The following is a 17,500-nucleotide window of genomic DNA, read 5'->3' as shown; positions in this document are numbered from 1 at the left end:
CATCAACAATCGTATTTCCCTTGTCATCAAGAATCGTATTTTCATTGTTATCAACAATCGTATTTCTCTTGTCATCAACAATCGTATTTTCCTTGTCTTCATACATTCCTGCCTTTTTCACATCAACAATCGTATTTCCCTTGTCACCAACAATCGCATTTTCCTTGTCTTCATACATTCCTACCTTTTTCACATCAACAATCGTATTTCCCCTGTCACCAACAATCGCATTTCCCTTGTCATCAACAATCGTATTTCCCTTGTCATCAACAATCGCATTTTCCTTGTCTTCATGAATTCCTACCTTTTCACATCAACAATCAACAACAAATTTTTTGTCATCAACAATCGTATTTCCCTTGTCATCAACAATCGTAACTTCCCTTGTCATCAACAATCGTATTTCCCTTGTCATCAACAATCGCATTTCCCTTGTCAGCATACATCCCTACCTTTGTCACATCAACAATCGTATTTCCCTTGTCACCAACAATCGCATTTCCATTCTTATCAGCACAGGTAATTTCACAGTCATTAACCTGCGGGTCATATACGTTAACCACCGCCCCCCCCCCATCAAAACATGGATGGAACCTGGGCCAGCTCCTCCAAAAAGTCCTCCTTCTCCTCCTCCTCCTCCTCCTTCGTCACGGCATCTTCAAACACATTACTTAAGCCAGGAAACACGAGGAAGGAATTCTTCCCGCCGGAATAAAAAGGAAATGTGGAAGCGGATTACCTTCAGAGACGCTGACGCCATAAATCATAATTTTCCTTCGTCTGAGATACCACCCAAGCGCTTGTGTGTGTGTGTGTGTGTGTGTGTGTGTGTGTGTGTGTGTGTGTGTGTGTGTGTGTGTGTGTAGCCTTCTAGCGGAGAGAGGCTGGCTGAGCGTGCTTGCTTCATTGCTGACGCCGCTAACTGCTCCTGAATGCTGCTGACTGCTGAATGCAGTGGCAGGAGGAACGGCAGCAGGAATGTTAATAATAAAAGCAGAAATAATAATAATAATAATAATAATAATAATAATAATAATAATAATAATAATAATAATATTTGTTAAGATCCTATCATATATTACAAATGGGTGACTTAGAAATGAAGAAGTGATTTGACTATATTCACGATAGTTAAATATGCACATAAACACACACAAACACAAACACACACACATATATATATATATATATATATATATATATATATATATATATATATATATAATATTTTATATATATATATGTATACATATATATATAATATATATATTTTTATATATATTATATACATATATATATATGTATAAATATATATGTATATAAATATATACATATAAAAAAACACAAAAGTAAAAAAAAAACTCTAGTTTCCCCCATATTTGATTCGACGTGAAATGAGGCCGAGTTAAAAGAGATTTCTTTGAGGGCCGTTTCCTTTGAGAGTCCAGAATAAGCGAATTGGATGTAAAGGAAATCAAACACTCTTCCCCGTAACTTTGATAGAATTTAATTCTAAATGCCGACAGCTCGCGTGTACGCTCGCTCTCACACACACACACACATATATATATATATATATATATATATATATATATATATATATATATATATATATATATATATATATATATAATTATATATTTCTCATTTGAAACTCTTTCAAATTTATTTATTTATTCATTCTTTAGTTTCTTTATTTTCATTTATTGCGGCGTCAATAACCTAGATTTTGTATCGCCAGCAGAGTGGTCATAATCATCAATCGTCATTTCAATCTTTCTCTGGAATCCATGGACTCATCTACCTAAACTCTTTTTCCTTCTTTATTCCAGACATGTCATTCAACTGTGGACCACATTTTCACCAGAGTCGATTTTTAGTTTTCTGAAAATAAAACTATTGTGCCGGCTTTGTCTGTCCGTCCGCACTTTTTCTGTCCGCCCTCAGATCTTAAAAACTACTGAGGCTAGAGGGCTGCAAATTGATATGTGGATCATCCACCCTCCAATCATCAAACATACCAAATTGCAGCCCTCTAGCCTCAGTAGTTTTATTTTATTTAAGATTAATGTTAGCCATAACCGTGCTTCTGGCAACTCAACAACACAAGCCACCACGACCGGATGAGAGCTTCATGGACCGCGGCTCATACAGCATTACACCGAGACCACCGAAAGATAGATCTGTTTTCGGTGGCTCTGATTATGCCCTGTACAGAAAACGGGGTTGCGCCGAAGAAACTTCGGCTCGTTTTTTCCTCGTTTCTTCAGAATATTCATCTCGAGGTCCGAGTCCTTAGCAAGCGTCTTCCCTGGCTCCTTTTGAACTCCTAACTCGACTTCTCTTGAGGCATTTCATTATCCCATCTCTCCTCGCCTGTTTCCTCCTCTCTAACTTTGAATCTTTCAGTTGTTCTTTTTATTTTCTTGTTTTCTTAGTTTTCCTCGCTGCCTGAAGATTCTTGCTACTTCAGGTCGCTTCGTTATCTTCGTCGCGAAAATATTTTCTCTCTTCTCTTTGATTTCTCATTCATGTTTCATATTCTTTGGAAGCTTGAATTTCAAGTCAGTGGCCCCTCTGGTGGGCTTGTCCCATATGAATAAGGTTCTTCTTCTGGGTAGTAATAATAATAATAATAATAATAATAATAATAATAATAATAATAATAATAATAATAATAATAGGTTTTATTGAATATCATTGCTGCTTCAGCTGCATTTATTTTATAGAAGACTTTTCTACCTCCCGCCCCACAAACAGAACGCCGGGTTCGAGTCACGGACGAAGGGAGGGAAGGAGGTTGTCGAGAAACACTGCAACAGTGGTAAAAGTCATCTTCAATTCTCTTTATTCCTAAAAAAAACCTTTATACTTCTTCCTCTGCACCTTCCCACAGAACCCCGGGTTCGAGTCCTGGACGAGAGGGGAACGAACACTACAACAGTGGTGACGCCATCTTCAATCTCTTTATTTAAAAAACCTTTATTTTTCTTCTCTGTACCCTCTCACAGAACCCCGGGTTCGAGTCGTGGACGAGAGGGGGACGAAGGTCGTCGAGAAACACTACAACAGCGGCAGCATGATCGAGCTGAAGTGCGTGATCGAATTCGTCCCGTTCCCCCACGGACCCGTGACCTGGCGGAGAGGCAACACGACCCTCACCTTCAACACCTCGACAGGTGGAATCAGGTGCGTGCGAGACGTCTCGACAGGTGGAATTAAATTGGTTGCTTTCGGGGGGCAGGACGTGATTGGATTTTGCTTGTTGCGGCTGTTTGGGAGGTTCAGATGATGTGTTTAAAATGTTCTTCTGATTTTAGATTGTTTACAAGGTTTACTGAGAGAGAGAGAGAAAACCTGAGAGAGAGAGAGAGAGAGAGAGAGAGAGAGAGAGAGAGAGAGAGAGAGAGAGAGAGAGAGAGAGAGAGAGAAGTGCTGCTAGTTCTAAAGATCTGAAAAGTACCAAATCATGTGTTTAAAGTATTCACTTGATTTTAGATTGTTTACAAGGTTTATTGAGAGAGAGAGAGAGAGAGAGAGAGAGAGAGAGAGAGAGAGAGAGAGAGAGAGAGAGAGAGAGAGAGAGTGCTGCTGGTCCTAAAGACTGAAAAGTACCAAATGATGTGTTTAAAGAGTTCTTTTGATTCTAGATTGTTTGAAGGATTTACTGAGAGAGAGAGAGAGAGAGAGAGAGAGAGAGAGAGAGAGAGAGAGAGAGAGAGAGAGAGAGAGAGAGAGAGAGAGAGGCTGAAGTGCTGCTGGTTCTAAAGACTGAAAAGTACCAAATGATGTGTTTAAAGTATTCACTTGATTTTAGATTGTTTACATGATAACTGAGAGAGAGAGAGAGAGAGAGAGAGAGAGAGAGAGAGAGAGAGAGAGAGAGAGAGAGAGAGAGCAAACCATTAAAGCTAGATCATTCTTCCCAGTGGCAGAACAAGCTCCTAGAGAGAGAGAGAGAGAGAGAGAGAGAGAGAGAGAGAGAGAGAGAGAGAGAGAGAGAGAGAGAGAGAGATAGCAAAACCCAATATAATCCGTCCGTTTTCAATTTCATTCTTCTTCTTCTTCCAGCGTCAAGGGAGACTCTGAGTCCGGATACATCCGAAGTCGCCTCTACGTAGCCAACGCCACTCCTCGTCACTCGGGGATATACTCCTGCTGGTACAGCAACTACTCCAGCGATACGGTCACCGTCCATGTCATTGCAGGTAAATCCAGGTCACCCCTTGCAATTAGGGCGTCAGTGAGGGCATCTATAAGTCTTAGGAGAGGGCGTTCATAAGCCCTAACCCAGGTCGCAAGGGAAACTCCTTCAGATTTAGGCACAGATCAGGCAACTTGTGTTGTGGGAATTAGTCAGAACTAGGGGACGTCTTCTCAGGTAGTCAAGGTGACTCTTTATAGTTACAGCATTAATTAATCCTATTACAGGTGGGAGAGTCTTCGTAGGATGTTAGGATTTAATCACGACGAAATAGGATAATATTTTATGCCTAGAGTAGGATGTTGTCTGGATTACAAGACGCTGCAGGTGATCAAGATAAAATTTTATAGGTAGAGTATGAATTAGTTCCAATTTGTATAGCAGGATTTGGTCTTAATTATGGTTATATATTAATATTTTATGTATATTGTAGGAATAAGTAAGCATTTATAGTTATCGTAGGAGAGTCCCTGTTTCTAAGCATGCAATGTGAGTGAAAATATATAGTTATTTCAGGAATAAGTTAAGACTGGGTGTCACAGGTTAATCCTTTATAGTTTCTGTAGAAGTATTTTCAGGGGCATATGACGTCATTGCAGATAATAAGAGTAATAATCCCTTTATTGATTTTGTAGGAATGTCACCAGAATTTGACAGGATTCCTGCGGTCTATTTCCCCTTAATAACTTGTGTAGAGCAAGTTGCTTATATCAAATAATTACATAAATTGTAAATCAGTCAACAAAGCCAATTATATTCGCGTAGGTCCAGTGAGCATTACTACAAATGTCAATTTCACCAAAAAAAAAAAAATTAGACGTTCAACTGTTCTGATTTAATGATCAACAGAAATTTGTCAAGCCTTACTTGCAGCTAGCTCTCTCTCTCTCTCTCTCTCTCTCTCTCTCTCTCTCTCTCTCTCTCTCTTCCTTTCCTTCGCCAGGCCATTAATGCAAAACACGAGCTGCAATATAAGTTACGATAATATCCCAGTTAATATGCTCGGCATTAAAAAAAGAAAAATTTAAAAGATTGTGAAGATATATTACCCTCGCTGGCTATTTGCACCCTGCTACTCCCTCTCTCTCTCTCTCTCTCTCTCTCTCTCTCTCTCTCTCTCTCTCTCTCTCTCTCTCTCTCTCTCTCTCCTTCCCGCTTAACTTTACAATCACCTCCGTCCGGGGAAGAAAAATAAAACATGAGCGAAGAGAGGACATTAATCTAGCAATCTCATAACGCCTTGTGGTTGCTGAACGACATAAGGAAAAAGCTACATTCAGAGAGAGAGAGAAAAAAAAACACACCCTATCCTCTCGACTATTAGAGCCAGTGACAATCTTTCAAGCATGAGTAATGTTTCGTCGTCCCGAACACAAGTTTGTATTGCTTCTGGATTAATCGTTTCTCTTCAGGGATGGTTTTTTTATCAGGGTATTTTTTTTTTTTTGGCTTATCCTTGGGAATGGCGTCGTGTTCCTGGGGTTGACGGGTTGGTGGGGGGTCGGGTTGGAGGAGGGAGGGGGTGATATGTTTTCGCCAGGATGATAAGGAATTTCTTAGCAATAGAGGCTTGTTTAATACACACACACACACACACACACACACACACACACACACATATATATATATATATATATATATATATATATATATATATATATATATATATATACATATATATATATATATATATATATATATTATATATATATATATGTAATATATATACACATATTTTATATATATATATATACATATATATATATATATATAATATATATATATATATATATATATATATATATTATTAAATTGATAAAGATATATATATATATGTGTAATACATATATATAAATATATATATATATATGTATATATATATATATATATATATATATATATATATACACATATATATATATATACATATATACATAATACCCAGAATAGAATGCATCCCAGTCATATTCAATGGACCTGCGGATTGCAGTCTCGTGTTCTTGCCCTAGAACTGCTTCTCCCCCCCCAACCAACCCCACCCCCGCCCCCACAGCCTGATTTCATGCAGGTCTTGTCCGTCACGTTTTAGGCAGGGTCGTGCCGCCCCCCCTTCTGCGGGCCGTCCATATTTCTGATTTCGTGTTGACACCCAAATTTGGGTTTTTGGGTATTTTTTGGGGATACTCTCATTCTCGTGGTTAGGCAGTGTGGTGGGACAGCCGTGAATGACATGAGTGTTCAACGCTGCGTGGACTCTTCAAAATTTCTTATTTTGGTTTTAATCTGTGTCAGAATTCATCTCTTGTTTATTTATTTTATTCATTTATTATTTATCTTTTGTTTTGTTCAATGCATTGAAGACATTATTCTTCTTGAATTTCAGTATATATTTTTGCATTTTGTTTATTAATTCTTTTTTCTTTTTAATATTATTCTTCTTGCATTTCAATATATTTTTTGCATATTTGATAATTTATAATTTTTTTTCTTTTTAATAAGTGAGTGGAATCTCTTCTTTCCGTATTTCTCTTTATTTCCTCTGACTTCTTCCTAATGAACACCTTAATATTCTTTGGAAGCTTGAAATTCAAGTCTATAATGGCCCCTTAGGTGGGCTTCTTCCATATGAATAGATTTCATCTTCTGAATAATAATAATAATAATAATAATAATAATAATAATAATAATAATAATAATAATAATAATAATAATAATAATAATAATAATAATATTCTTTGGAAGCTTGAATTTCAAGTCAGTGGCCCCTCTGGTGGGCTTGTTCCATATGAATAGATTTCATCTTCTGAATAATAATAATAATAATAATAATAATAATAATAATAATAATAATAATAATAATAATAATAATAATAATAATAATAATAATAGGCTTGTTCCATATGAATAGATTTCATCTTCTAAATAATAATAATAATAATAATAATAATAATAATAATAATAATAATAATAATAATAATATTCTTGACAGTGAGGTCAGACGTGATTGTAGAATAGCTAATTATCTAGTACGGGCAATTCAAACATTTGCTTGGAGTAATGAATATAAATGTCTCAATTTTTATTTCACTTGGTCTTCCGTGTTTAAATTATGCATTCTTAACCCAGGGGTCAGACAGCATGGGTAATAAACAAATTAATCAATAAATCGCAATGAAGACTCTGAGCCTGATGTTGTATTATGTAAATGTCCTCATTTACTCATCAGCTGTTTATGATTTTCCAGGAAAGAAAGATATCATCGGCTGTTTATGTTCTTCCAGGGACGATAAGATTCTCAGTTGTTTATCCTTTTCCAGGAAAGAAAGATATCATCGGCTGTTTATGTTCTTCCAGGGACGATAAGATTCTCAGTTGTTTATCCTTTTCCAGGAAAGAAAGATATCATCGGCTGTTTATGCTCTTCCAGGGATAATAAGATTCTCAGCTGTTTATCCTTTTCCAGGAAAGAAAGATATCATCGGCAGTTTATGTTCTTCCAGGAAAAATGAGATTCTCAGCTGTTTTTATTTTTCCAGGAAAGAGAGGTATCCTCAGCTGTTTATGTTCTTCCAGGAAAGAGAGGTATCCTCGGCTGTTTATATTCTTCCAGGGAAAACAAAGTCTTATATGTTTATGTTCTTCCAGGAAATCAAAACATTCTCAACTGTTTATGTTCTTCCAGGATAAAAGATAGTCTTAGCTATTTATGTTCTTCCAAGGAATGGAGAGATTCTTAGCCGTTTACGTTCTTCCAAGAAAAAAAAAAAAGAAATCCTCTGCTGTTTATGTTTTTCAAGAAAACGAACATTTACTGCTAAGGAAATAAGTAGAAGTTTCAAGAAATAATATTTAAAGAAAACAATTTCCCTTTACTGTTTCCGCAGCCAGGACATTAATGCCAATTGTGATCTCATTGGCCTCTTCCAGAAATGTTTACCTTTCCATTTGCGATCCTTCCAGGGGAGAACCCGGCAGAGCTGCACCACGATGCCGTTCCAGGCGATGAGGAGGAGGAGGAGGAGGAGAAGAAGGGGAGAAGCAGAAGGACGGCGAGGCTCCAGTGGCTGCTGGAACCAGCGGAGGAATTTCCATATTCCAGCGCCATTCCAGTTTCCAGACAATCGGGCTGCCTTCCAAGTGCTTCTCGTTCCTGACCCTCTGGCTCGTTTCCTGGGCCACCATCTGGAATGACAGCTGGTTTGATGAGCCATTCACGGCGGGCACCGCCCCCCTTGCCATCTGCCTGCGTCATATAGGCCTCTGGATGCTGCCGCCCTCCGCCTGCTGGGTGTACTCCCTCTTCTGCAGGAGCGCCTCGTCTTTCCTCAGATGATTAGGCTGATGTGTCTGTGGGCTTGTTTTCATTCTTCTTTTATTTTTCTCATCATGGACCCTAAGACTTCTTATACAGTGTGGTGGTGCGCATGGTAGGAACAGGTTGAATTATTCAGTCTGATTGAAATAGAGAGACAACAGCCACAGAATTGAGGCAAAGGGCAATACTAAAGAAGAAGAAGAAGAAGAAGAAGAAGAAGAAGAAGAAGAAGAAGAAGAAGAAGAAGAAGAAGGAGAAGAAGAAGAAGACGTGTTTCTGTATTAGGGGTGAATGTTGTGATCAAATTACCAGTGACTTTTCAGAGGTAAATGTATATGGAATGCTAGTAAGTTATTTTTTTTTCTGTGGATTATCTATGCTTTTTATTGAGAGAAATGTGACATTGTATTAAGCAGTTTATTGGGAAATATATGTAATGCTAGGACTGTTGTGTTTATATACCATTTGTTATTGTGTTTTAAGAAAAAGGTCACTATAGTATAAATTATCACTTTAGTTTCTGTATGATTCTCTGAAATGGAGGTGTATAATAAACCATCTGCAAAGAGCCTTATGATTTATGTTGACTGTAGTAACTTGGGATGCCAAATAGGGCCAAATTCCGAGCTAGGCCTAAATGCTAATCACTTAATAATGGTGGCGAACTGATTATCTATTTCCTAGAACTTGGAATTATAATCAGCAACGTTTTAGGAATAATTATGCAAATTAAGAAGACAATTATCGGAGCACCTGAACTCACGGCGTCAGTGGTGACTTTAGTTTCCAGGTTATCTTTAGAAATGAGGATTTTAAGTAATGATCAGTTTAAGGTGATATCCGATTATTTAAGATAGTCAATAACTGGCTTGATTACTGCAATAACAAAGAAAGAACAAGAAGGACAACGCTGGATAGAACATCTTTTAGTCAGGTAATAAAAAGAGATATGAGGGAGATAATGTGATTGATTTACCAGAAGCTGACGAAGACCTGAATGTCTTGTGAATGAAATTACAGGCTCTGTAGTGGAATTGGTAATAAAGAGATTTAGGAGATAAATACACCTGGCTATGATGGAAGTGCTGGAGAGATGATTTTAGCTGAAAATGGAATGACACCTGGTATAATTATTATTATTATTATCAACGGGTCTCATAATTATCAAATTTACGATTTCGAATTGACCAGTTGTAGATTTGTTGTGGATTTGCCATAACACTGAATAATTACTGAATTGAATACAGTCATTAATAAAGTAATAATTACTGATTTTTATTTAAAAAAGGGAATGAAAATTAATGACTGGTTGAAGAATAACTTTAACTATTGGTGATTACTGGATTAAGGACAACTTTAAAGAATGAAATAGCAGTGAAAGATTATTTGGAAACAGACTGTTATTAGCTATGTGCTTCGGGAAACACCTGAGAAGGAAGAGAATTCTAGATTCCGGGAGTGAATATGAAACTTTGATCGAAGCAGATGATGCGTGAGTTCATGATTCCTACGCAGTATGTGCTGGGTTGTGAACTCGTTGTGCACAACGAGGACTGCAAAAAAGAGCAGCTGAATTACTTAACCTGCTTCCAATTTCGATTGGAAGTAGTATCTTGACACAATAAAACAAAACTCATATTTATATACATTTTTCATGTGTGTAAAAAATAGTCTAAGGGATATAAACTCCTTAATTACACTTGCCGTTGTCCAACCAGAGGTCAAGATTAGCTATCTCGACCCTCTCTTACATTACCACGATTTTTTATGGTATTGGTTAAGCTAATATATATGATATTTCATATAACGAACAGCTTGGCCTAAGTAATGCAAATCATTGTTAATTTTAGTGAGCTGAAAAACCACTTCTCTTTATTTCTGAACAATTAAAGCCGAAATTGCTATTTTGATTAATCACTTCTCTTTATTTCTGAACAATTAAAGCCGAAATTGCTATTTTGATTAAACATTTCTTGGAATAAACATAATTCACGTAGTTGGAATACAAATAATCAATAAATGAAAAGGAGTTTTGAATAGCCATTTCGTGAAATAGATACTTTCCACATAGTCTCATTTCAGTGACCTACGGAATGTCATCAACCATTATTAATTTTTCCATTTTTTTTGCCTCACAAAATATTTAACGTCTCTTTGTTTTCAGATTATGTTTAAACAAGATGAAAGCAAATGCTAATATCAAATGGTAATGGTTTTTTTAATAAAATTCTAAAAAAGAGAAGAAAAAAGCTTCCAATGGTAATGGTTTTTAATTCAATTCTAAAAAAGGGGGGAAAAAGTTATACAAACGTGATTTTTTTAAATGAAAGCATAAAAAAATCGCCTTTTATTCCCGGCGATTCAGACATTAATCCCGAAATGGGGAGAGAGCGAGAAGCGAAATCTGTTGCATGAACGTGAAAATGGATTTTGTCGTGATGTTTTGCTTCGCTCATAACATTTTATTCTGATTTATACATCTCGTAATTTCACCATTTTTTTTTTATTCTGTGGAAAAGCCAATATGAAATCATCTTTTATTAACCAGATCCATATCTCATTATTTCACTTTTTGATTTTGAGGAAAAGTCAATTTGATATCTTTTTATAAGATATTTACATCTCATAATTCCACTTCTTTTTATTTTTAGGAAAAATCAAGTTTAAATTTCTTTTTATCAGATATATATCTGATAGTTTCCTTTTTTTATTTTTAGGGAAAATCCCTTTGAAATAACTTTTTATTAAATATATATCTCCTAATTTCACTTTTTTTATTTTTAAGAAAAATCAATTTGAAATAATTTTTTTATAAGATATATAGTTCGTAGTTTCACTTTTTTTTTATTTTGAGGGAAAATCAATTTAGAATTATTTTTTCATAAGATATATATCTCATAATTTGACTTTTTTATTTTGAGGAAAAGTCAGTTGAAATGACCTCTTCATAATATATATATATATATATATATATATATATATATATATATATATATATATATATATATATATATATATATATATATATATATATATATATATATATATATATATATATATATATATATATATATATATATATATATATATATATATATATATATATATATATATATATATATATATATATATATATATATATATATGTATATATATATTTTATATATATATATACATATATATATATATATATATATATATATATATCACAATTTCCTTTTTATTTTGAGGAAAATCAATTTGAAACTGTCTTTTGATAAAATTTATATCACATAATTTCACTTTTTTCATTTTCGGGAAAAATTAAGTTGAAATTATCTTTCTGTACATATATACAATATATATATATATATATATATATATATATATATATATATATATATATATATATATATATATATATATATATATACATACATACATACATAAATAATTTAACTTTTTTATTTTTAGGGAAAATCAATTTAAAATTGCCTTTTTATAAAATATCTCCTAATTTCCTATTCTTTTATTTTTAGAAAAAGTCAACTTGAAATTATCTCTGATAAGCCAATTATATATCTCATATAATGTCACATTTTTATTTTGAGGAAAAATCAATATGAGATTATCTTTTCTAAGCCAGATACATATCTCATCATTTCCTTTTTTATATTATGAGGAAAAATCAATATGAAATTAATTTTTACATGCCAGATCCTTTCCAAAAGCCAAGATTACAATTTAAACAGTCAATCAGATGATTTTTAATAATAACCTCAAATCCTCTTTGAAAGAGCTACAGTTGCTGTCGTGGTTATATATAACGCCAGATTTGATGAATCAATCAATCGACACCAGATATCAACCTTTAATAAGTTCGGATTCAGAATTACATTATTATTATTATTATTAGTATTATTATTATTATTATTATTATTATTATTATTATTATTATTATTATTTTTATTATTTAGAAGATGAAGAACCCTATTCATATGGAACAAGCCCACCAAAGGGGCCACTGACTTGAAATTCAAGATTCCAAAGAATATTATGGTGTTCATTTGGAAGAGGCAGGAAGAAGTAAAGGGAAATACAGAAAAGAAATTAACAAATAGATAAATAGATAAAAATGTATTAAAATGCCAGAAGAATAGTGATAGAGAATTAACGCATCGCATTTTCGCTCGGACTTCTGGAGTTCCGATTGAATTCAACAGAGACCGTAACTACTGCTGCAACGCCAGGTTATTGCATCAGATAAATCAACGGGAAGGACTCACGACGCGATATTTTAAGCCCGAGATCGCTCTTCAATTACCCGAAGACAATGCGAGTACTGAGTTACTTGAGGCTATCTGCTACTGATGCTACTTGAGGAGGAGGAGGAGGAGGAGGAGGAGGAGGAGGAGGAGGAGGAGGAGGAGGAGGAAGGAAGGAAGGAAGAAGCGGCCTCTTGAAGCCATTAGTATTCGCTGCGTGGTGCCCAAGCAACGTCCACACTGCGTCAGTGCAAAACGTACTTCCATTGCGATAAATAAACTCTCTCTCTCTCTCTCTCTCTCTCTCTCTCTCTCTCTCTTACGTCTCGCCGACATCTGGTCTTTCTGCCGCGGTGTGATATCTTTTGGTTTGGAATGTCTGAAGGCTTTATTGCAAAGAGTGTTACTCATTTTGAAAAAAATTCGATTCTTGTTTGGCTTGCAAGTGCTAGAGCAGATATTTATATTGCATACATGTACAGACTCACACACACATTCATATATATATATATATATATATATATATATATATATATATATATATATATATATATATATATATATATATATATAATATATATATATATAGATTAGATTAGATTTTTATTGACTGCAAAGAACATACAATATTTTGACAGTTATCAAAAATATACAGTATACATAAACTTATACAAAACTGTATCGATCTTATATAACTGCATACTCTGCAGTCCAAAAAGAAAACCCAAACATAAATTACTCTTTCTATAATAAATAAACAGAGCCCTTCTATGCCATTATCTACATATACAATTTCAAAACATTGTAAATATAATCACATACTTCCGCGCATTTATCACTCTCCAGTAATTCAGTCAAACTTGTAAAGGTTAGCATATGATATCTATTTCTCAAATGAGCTGCTAGATTACATTTTAGCATCACATGTTTTTCGTTATACTTCAATAGTACCACATGAACATAATCGTCTTTCTGGTGGGATTCTGCTCCATCTCCCAGACTCGACTTTAAGAGAATGAGACAGCAGGCGAAGTCTGGTGAACGACTGTCGCTTATAATCTTCAACAAATATTCTATCTGCATACACTGGATGAACTGCAAGCGATGGATTTAACTGCGTTTTTTGTACGTTTCAAATTTTGTAGCTTCAATAGGTCTATTTCTAATGCTATTTCTAATTTGGTCCAGTGGGTTGATATTCACATTAGCTTCCATTGCATTTGATAAAACCGATAGCCTGGTGTATTGGCTTGATGACATAGTTGATACACTATACTAAAGGGCTCTTCTGGATTAGGGTCTCTAATTTATATATATATATATAAATATATATATATATTTATATATATATATATATATATATATATATATATATTAATATTTATACATAAAATATATATAGATATATATGTATAATTATAATATATATAAATATACATATATATATATATATATATATATATATATATATATATATATATATATATATATATGTGTGTGTGTATAAAAGTGTATGTTTAAATCATCCAGTTTCCAATTATTATTATTATTATTATTATTATTATTATTATTATTATTATTATTATTATTATTATTATTATTATTACAACGATATTACGTACATCTCAACGTTCTTAAATTTTCTTCAAGACGAAACCGGCATCAAGTATCATTCTGACTCTCCTGATTTCAAGAAAACAAAAATAAAAGAAATAAAAAAATAGAAAAAAACAAACCAAATAAGGGAATTAATAAACAAATTCATCATATAACAGATACCCCGATAATGAGGAACATAATTCCCTCGGGTAAGATATTAATTATCATAACCCCAAAATCTTTCGCGGAAGAGTCGAGGTGCATAATTGAATTGAATCTTCACGCGTGTTCTTTTATTCTCTCTCTCTCTCTCTCTCTCTCTCTCTCTCTCTCTCTCTCTCTCTCTCTCTCTGTGTGTGTGTGTGTGTGTCGTTCAGTATTTCATTTCGATTAATCTTTATTCCTTTAGAATCTCTCTCTCTCTCTCTCTCTCTCTCTCTCTCTCTCTCTCTCTCTCTCTCTCTCTCTGTCGTTCAGTATTTTATTTCCGTTAATCTTTCCATTTTGGAAAATCTCTCTCTCTCTCTCTCTCTCTCTCTCTCTCTCTCTCTCTCTCTCTCTCTCTCTCTCTCTCTGTCTCTCTCTCTCTCTCAGTATTTTATTTCCGTTAACCTTTCTTCCTTTGGAATCTCTCTCTCTCTCTCTCCCTCAATACATTATATTGAATATTCTCTCTCTCTCTCTCTCTCTCTCTCTCTCTCTCTCTCTCTCTCTCTCTCTCTCCTGTCGTTTAGTATTCTATTTCCATTAATCTTTCTTCCTTTACAGTCTCTCTCTCTCTCTCTCTCTCTCTCTCTCTCTCTCTCTCTCTCTCTCTGTCTCTCTCTGTCTCTCTCTCTCTCTCTCTCTCTCTCTCTTCCCTCCTCTTCCACGAAAAGAGTAATTGGAAAACATGGAAGGAACTGGAAGCAAATGAGGTGATGAACAGGGATTAGGCGCTGGGACGAACCACAAATAATAGATGATGTTTTTGTATTTGTTGATCTATTTTTTTTATTTTTTTTTATCACTGTGGTGTGCAACTCGCATATACAATGGGGATTTGGACGGGATTTCAGAGCGTGTTTATATTGTAATACAACTGCATAAATAATCTATTCGTCGTGTGCAGTAATAAGATTAGAGCTTGGGTTTGCGTGTTGATAAAAAAATATTGGCAGTGTTTGATTTGATGTATGTATGTAGTTATTTATACATATATGTATATGTAACTATATATACATATATATATATATATATATATATATATATATATATATATATATATATATATAAATATATAATATATCATATACATATATATATACAATATATATATATATAATATTATATATATAATCATCATCATCATCATCACTGTAAACGTTATTTCAGGATAAGCCATAAACACTAATAATTATGAATAAAAATAAGTAAAAAAAATACATAACCTAAGACTCGCAATACTAAATAAATAAACAATATTAAGTCATCTATAACAATCTAAAAATAACCGAAAGTATAGGAAAATAAGGAATAATTCAAGTCAGCGGACAGACAAAGTGCGGACGGAAAAAGTGCGGACAGAAAAAGTGAGGACGGACGGAAAAAGTGAGGACAGAAAAGTGCAGACAGAAAAAGTGAGGACGGAAAAGTGCAGACGGAAAAAGTGCGGACAGAAAAAGTGCGGACGGACAAATTACGGACAGAAAAAGTGCGGACGGACAGAAAATAGCTATCTCAATAGTTTTCTTTTACAGAAAACTTAAAAAGTATGAGAACTTTTGCGAAATAACTCCATACGAAAATTATTTTGTTTTGATAAAACTCGGAAGTTCATAGAAACAGAGAATTTAAGAAAAATAACTTTGATATATGGAATTTGAAAGCAAAGAGAAAATCTGCGAAAAGATAACATTAATAATGCTTTGGGCAAAAAATCAATCAGAATATTAATAAATCAAGAAAAGGTGAATTTTAAATTTCGTGAAAAACCAAAGTTTAGACAGTATCAGTAATCAGGTTAAAAAAAAAAAAATATATATATATATATATATATATATATATATATATATATATATATATCTATATGTATATATATATATTATATATATATATATTATATTTTATATATATATATATATATATATATATATATATATGTATATGGCTTTATATATACATAAATATATATATATTTATATATATATATATATATATATATATATATATATATATATATATAATATATATATATATATATATATATATATATATATATATATATATATATATACATATGAATATTTATAAATATATATATATATATATATATATATAAATATATATATATATATATATATATATTATATACACATATGAATCTTTATGATATATATATATATATGTGTGTGTGTATTATATATATACACATACATACATACATACATACATACATACATACATATATATACAAGGAACCTCGCCGCCCTCAGTATAAATAAATGCATTTACGTCCGCGAAAGTAAATATACATTTTCACTCCGACTCTTATTTCCCTGCAGATGGATTTGTTTCTGGATTGGGCGGGATTAGCCTAATCCACTGATGGCCTCGTGTCAGAATTGCCCAAGTGGGCGATTGGGACAGCCAGGTTTTTCGTTGGCATTCTCTATTTCCTGATTTTTCTATAATGCAATTTTTTTTTTATTAAGTCTTTTGCTCACGGTGAATGGTTCTACGCAGCTTAATATGCCCAGGGTTTTTTCCCCTTGAATTTTCAAGTCAGTGGCCCCTGTGGTAGGCTTCTTTCATATGAATGGAGTTCAGCTTCTGAGTAATAATAATAATAATAATAATAATAATAATAATAATAATAATAATAATAATAATAATAATAATAATAATAATAATAATATAATTGTATATGCATAATGAATATTATTATTATTATTATTATTATTATTATTATTATTATTATTATTATATTATTATATATATAAATATATAAATATATATATATATATATATATATATATATATATATATATATATATATATATATGCCAATGTGTGTGAGCACATATAATGAAACACGACCTTCCCTTTTAATCTAGAATTAAATCTCGAACAAACGGAAGCCAAAGAACGTATAAAAAA

General features: G+C 33.1%; 2 protein-coding genes across 3 annotated transcripts in view; one reads left to right on the top strand and one right to left on the bottom strand.

Annotated features, from left to right (window-relative positions):
• LOC136849926 (muscle M-line assembly protein unc-89-like) overlaps positions 1-8,964 on the top strand; it is a 79,897-nt gene extending 70,933 nt beyond the window's left edge. The window contains exons 6-8 of the mRNA XM_067123443.1: positions 3,012-3,189; positions 4,072-4,208; positions 8,165-8,964. Of these exons, the coding sequence (XP_066979544.1) occupies positions 3,012-3,189; positions 4,072-4,208; positions 8,165-8,358 (509 nt within the window). The 3' untranslated portion in view covers positions 8,359-8,964. The remainder of the gene's footprint in view (positions 1-3,011; positions 3,190-4,071; positions 4,209-8,164) is intronic.
• Positions 1-17,500, bottom strand: part of LOC136849927 (ketohexokinase-like) — a 324,411-nt gene that overhangs the window by 236,935 nt on the left and 69,976 nt on the right. The gene's annotated exons all lie outside the window — the stretch shown is intronic.

This window comes from Macrobrachium rosenbergii, chromosome 21 (assembly GCF_040412425.1).
Source record: "Macrobrachium rosenbergii isolate ZJJX-2024 chromosome 21, ASM4041242v1, whole genome shotgun sequence".
Lineage (NCBI taxonomy): Eukaryota > Metazoa > Arthropoda > Malacostraca > Decapoda > Palaemonidae > Macrobrachium > Macrobrachium rosenbergii.
Note: the sequence above shows the minus strand (reverse complement) of the source record. Positions and strands in the feature narration are given on the sequence as shown.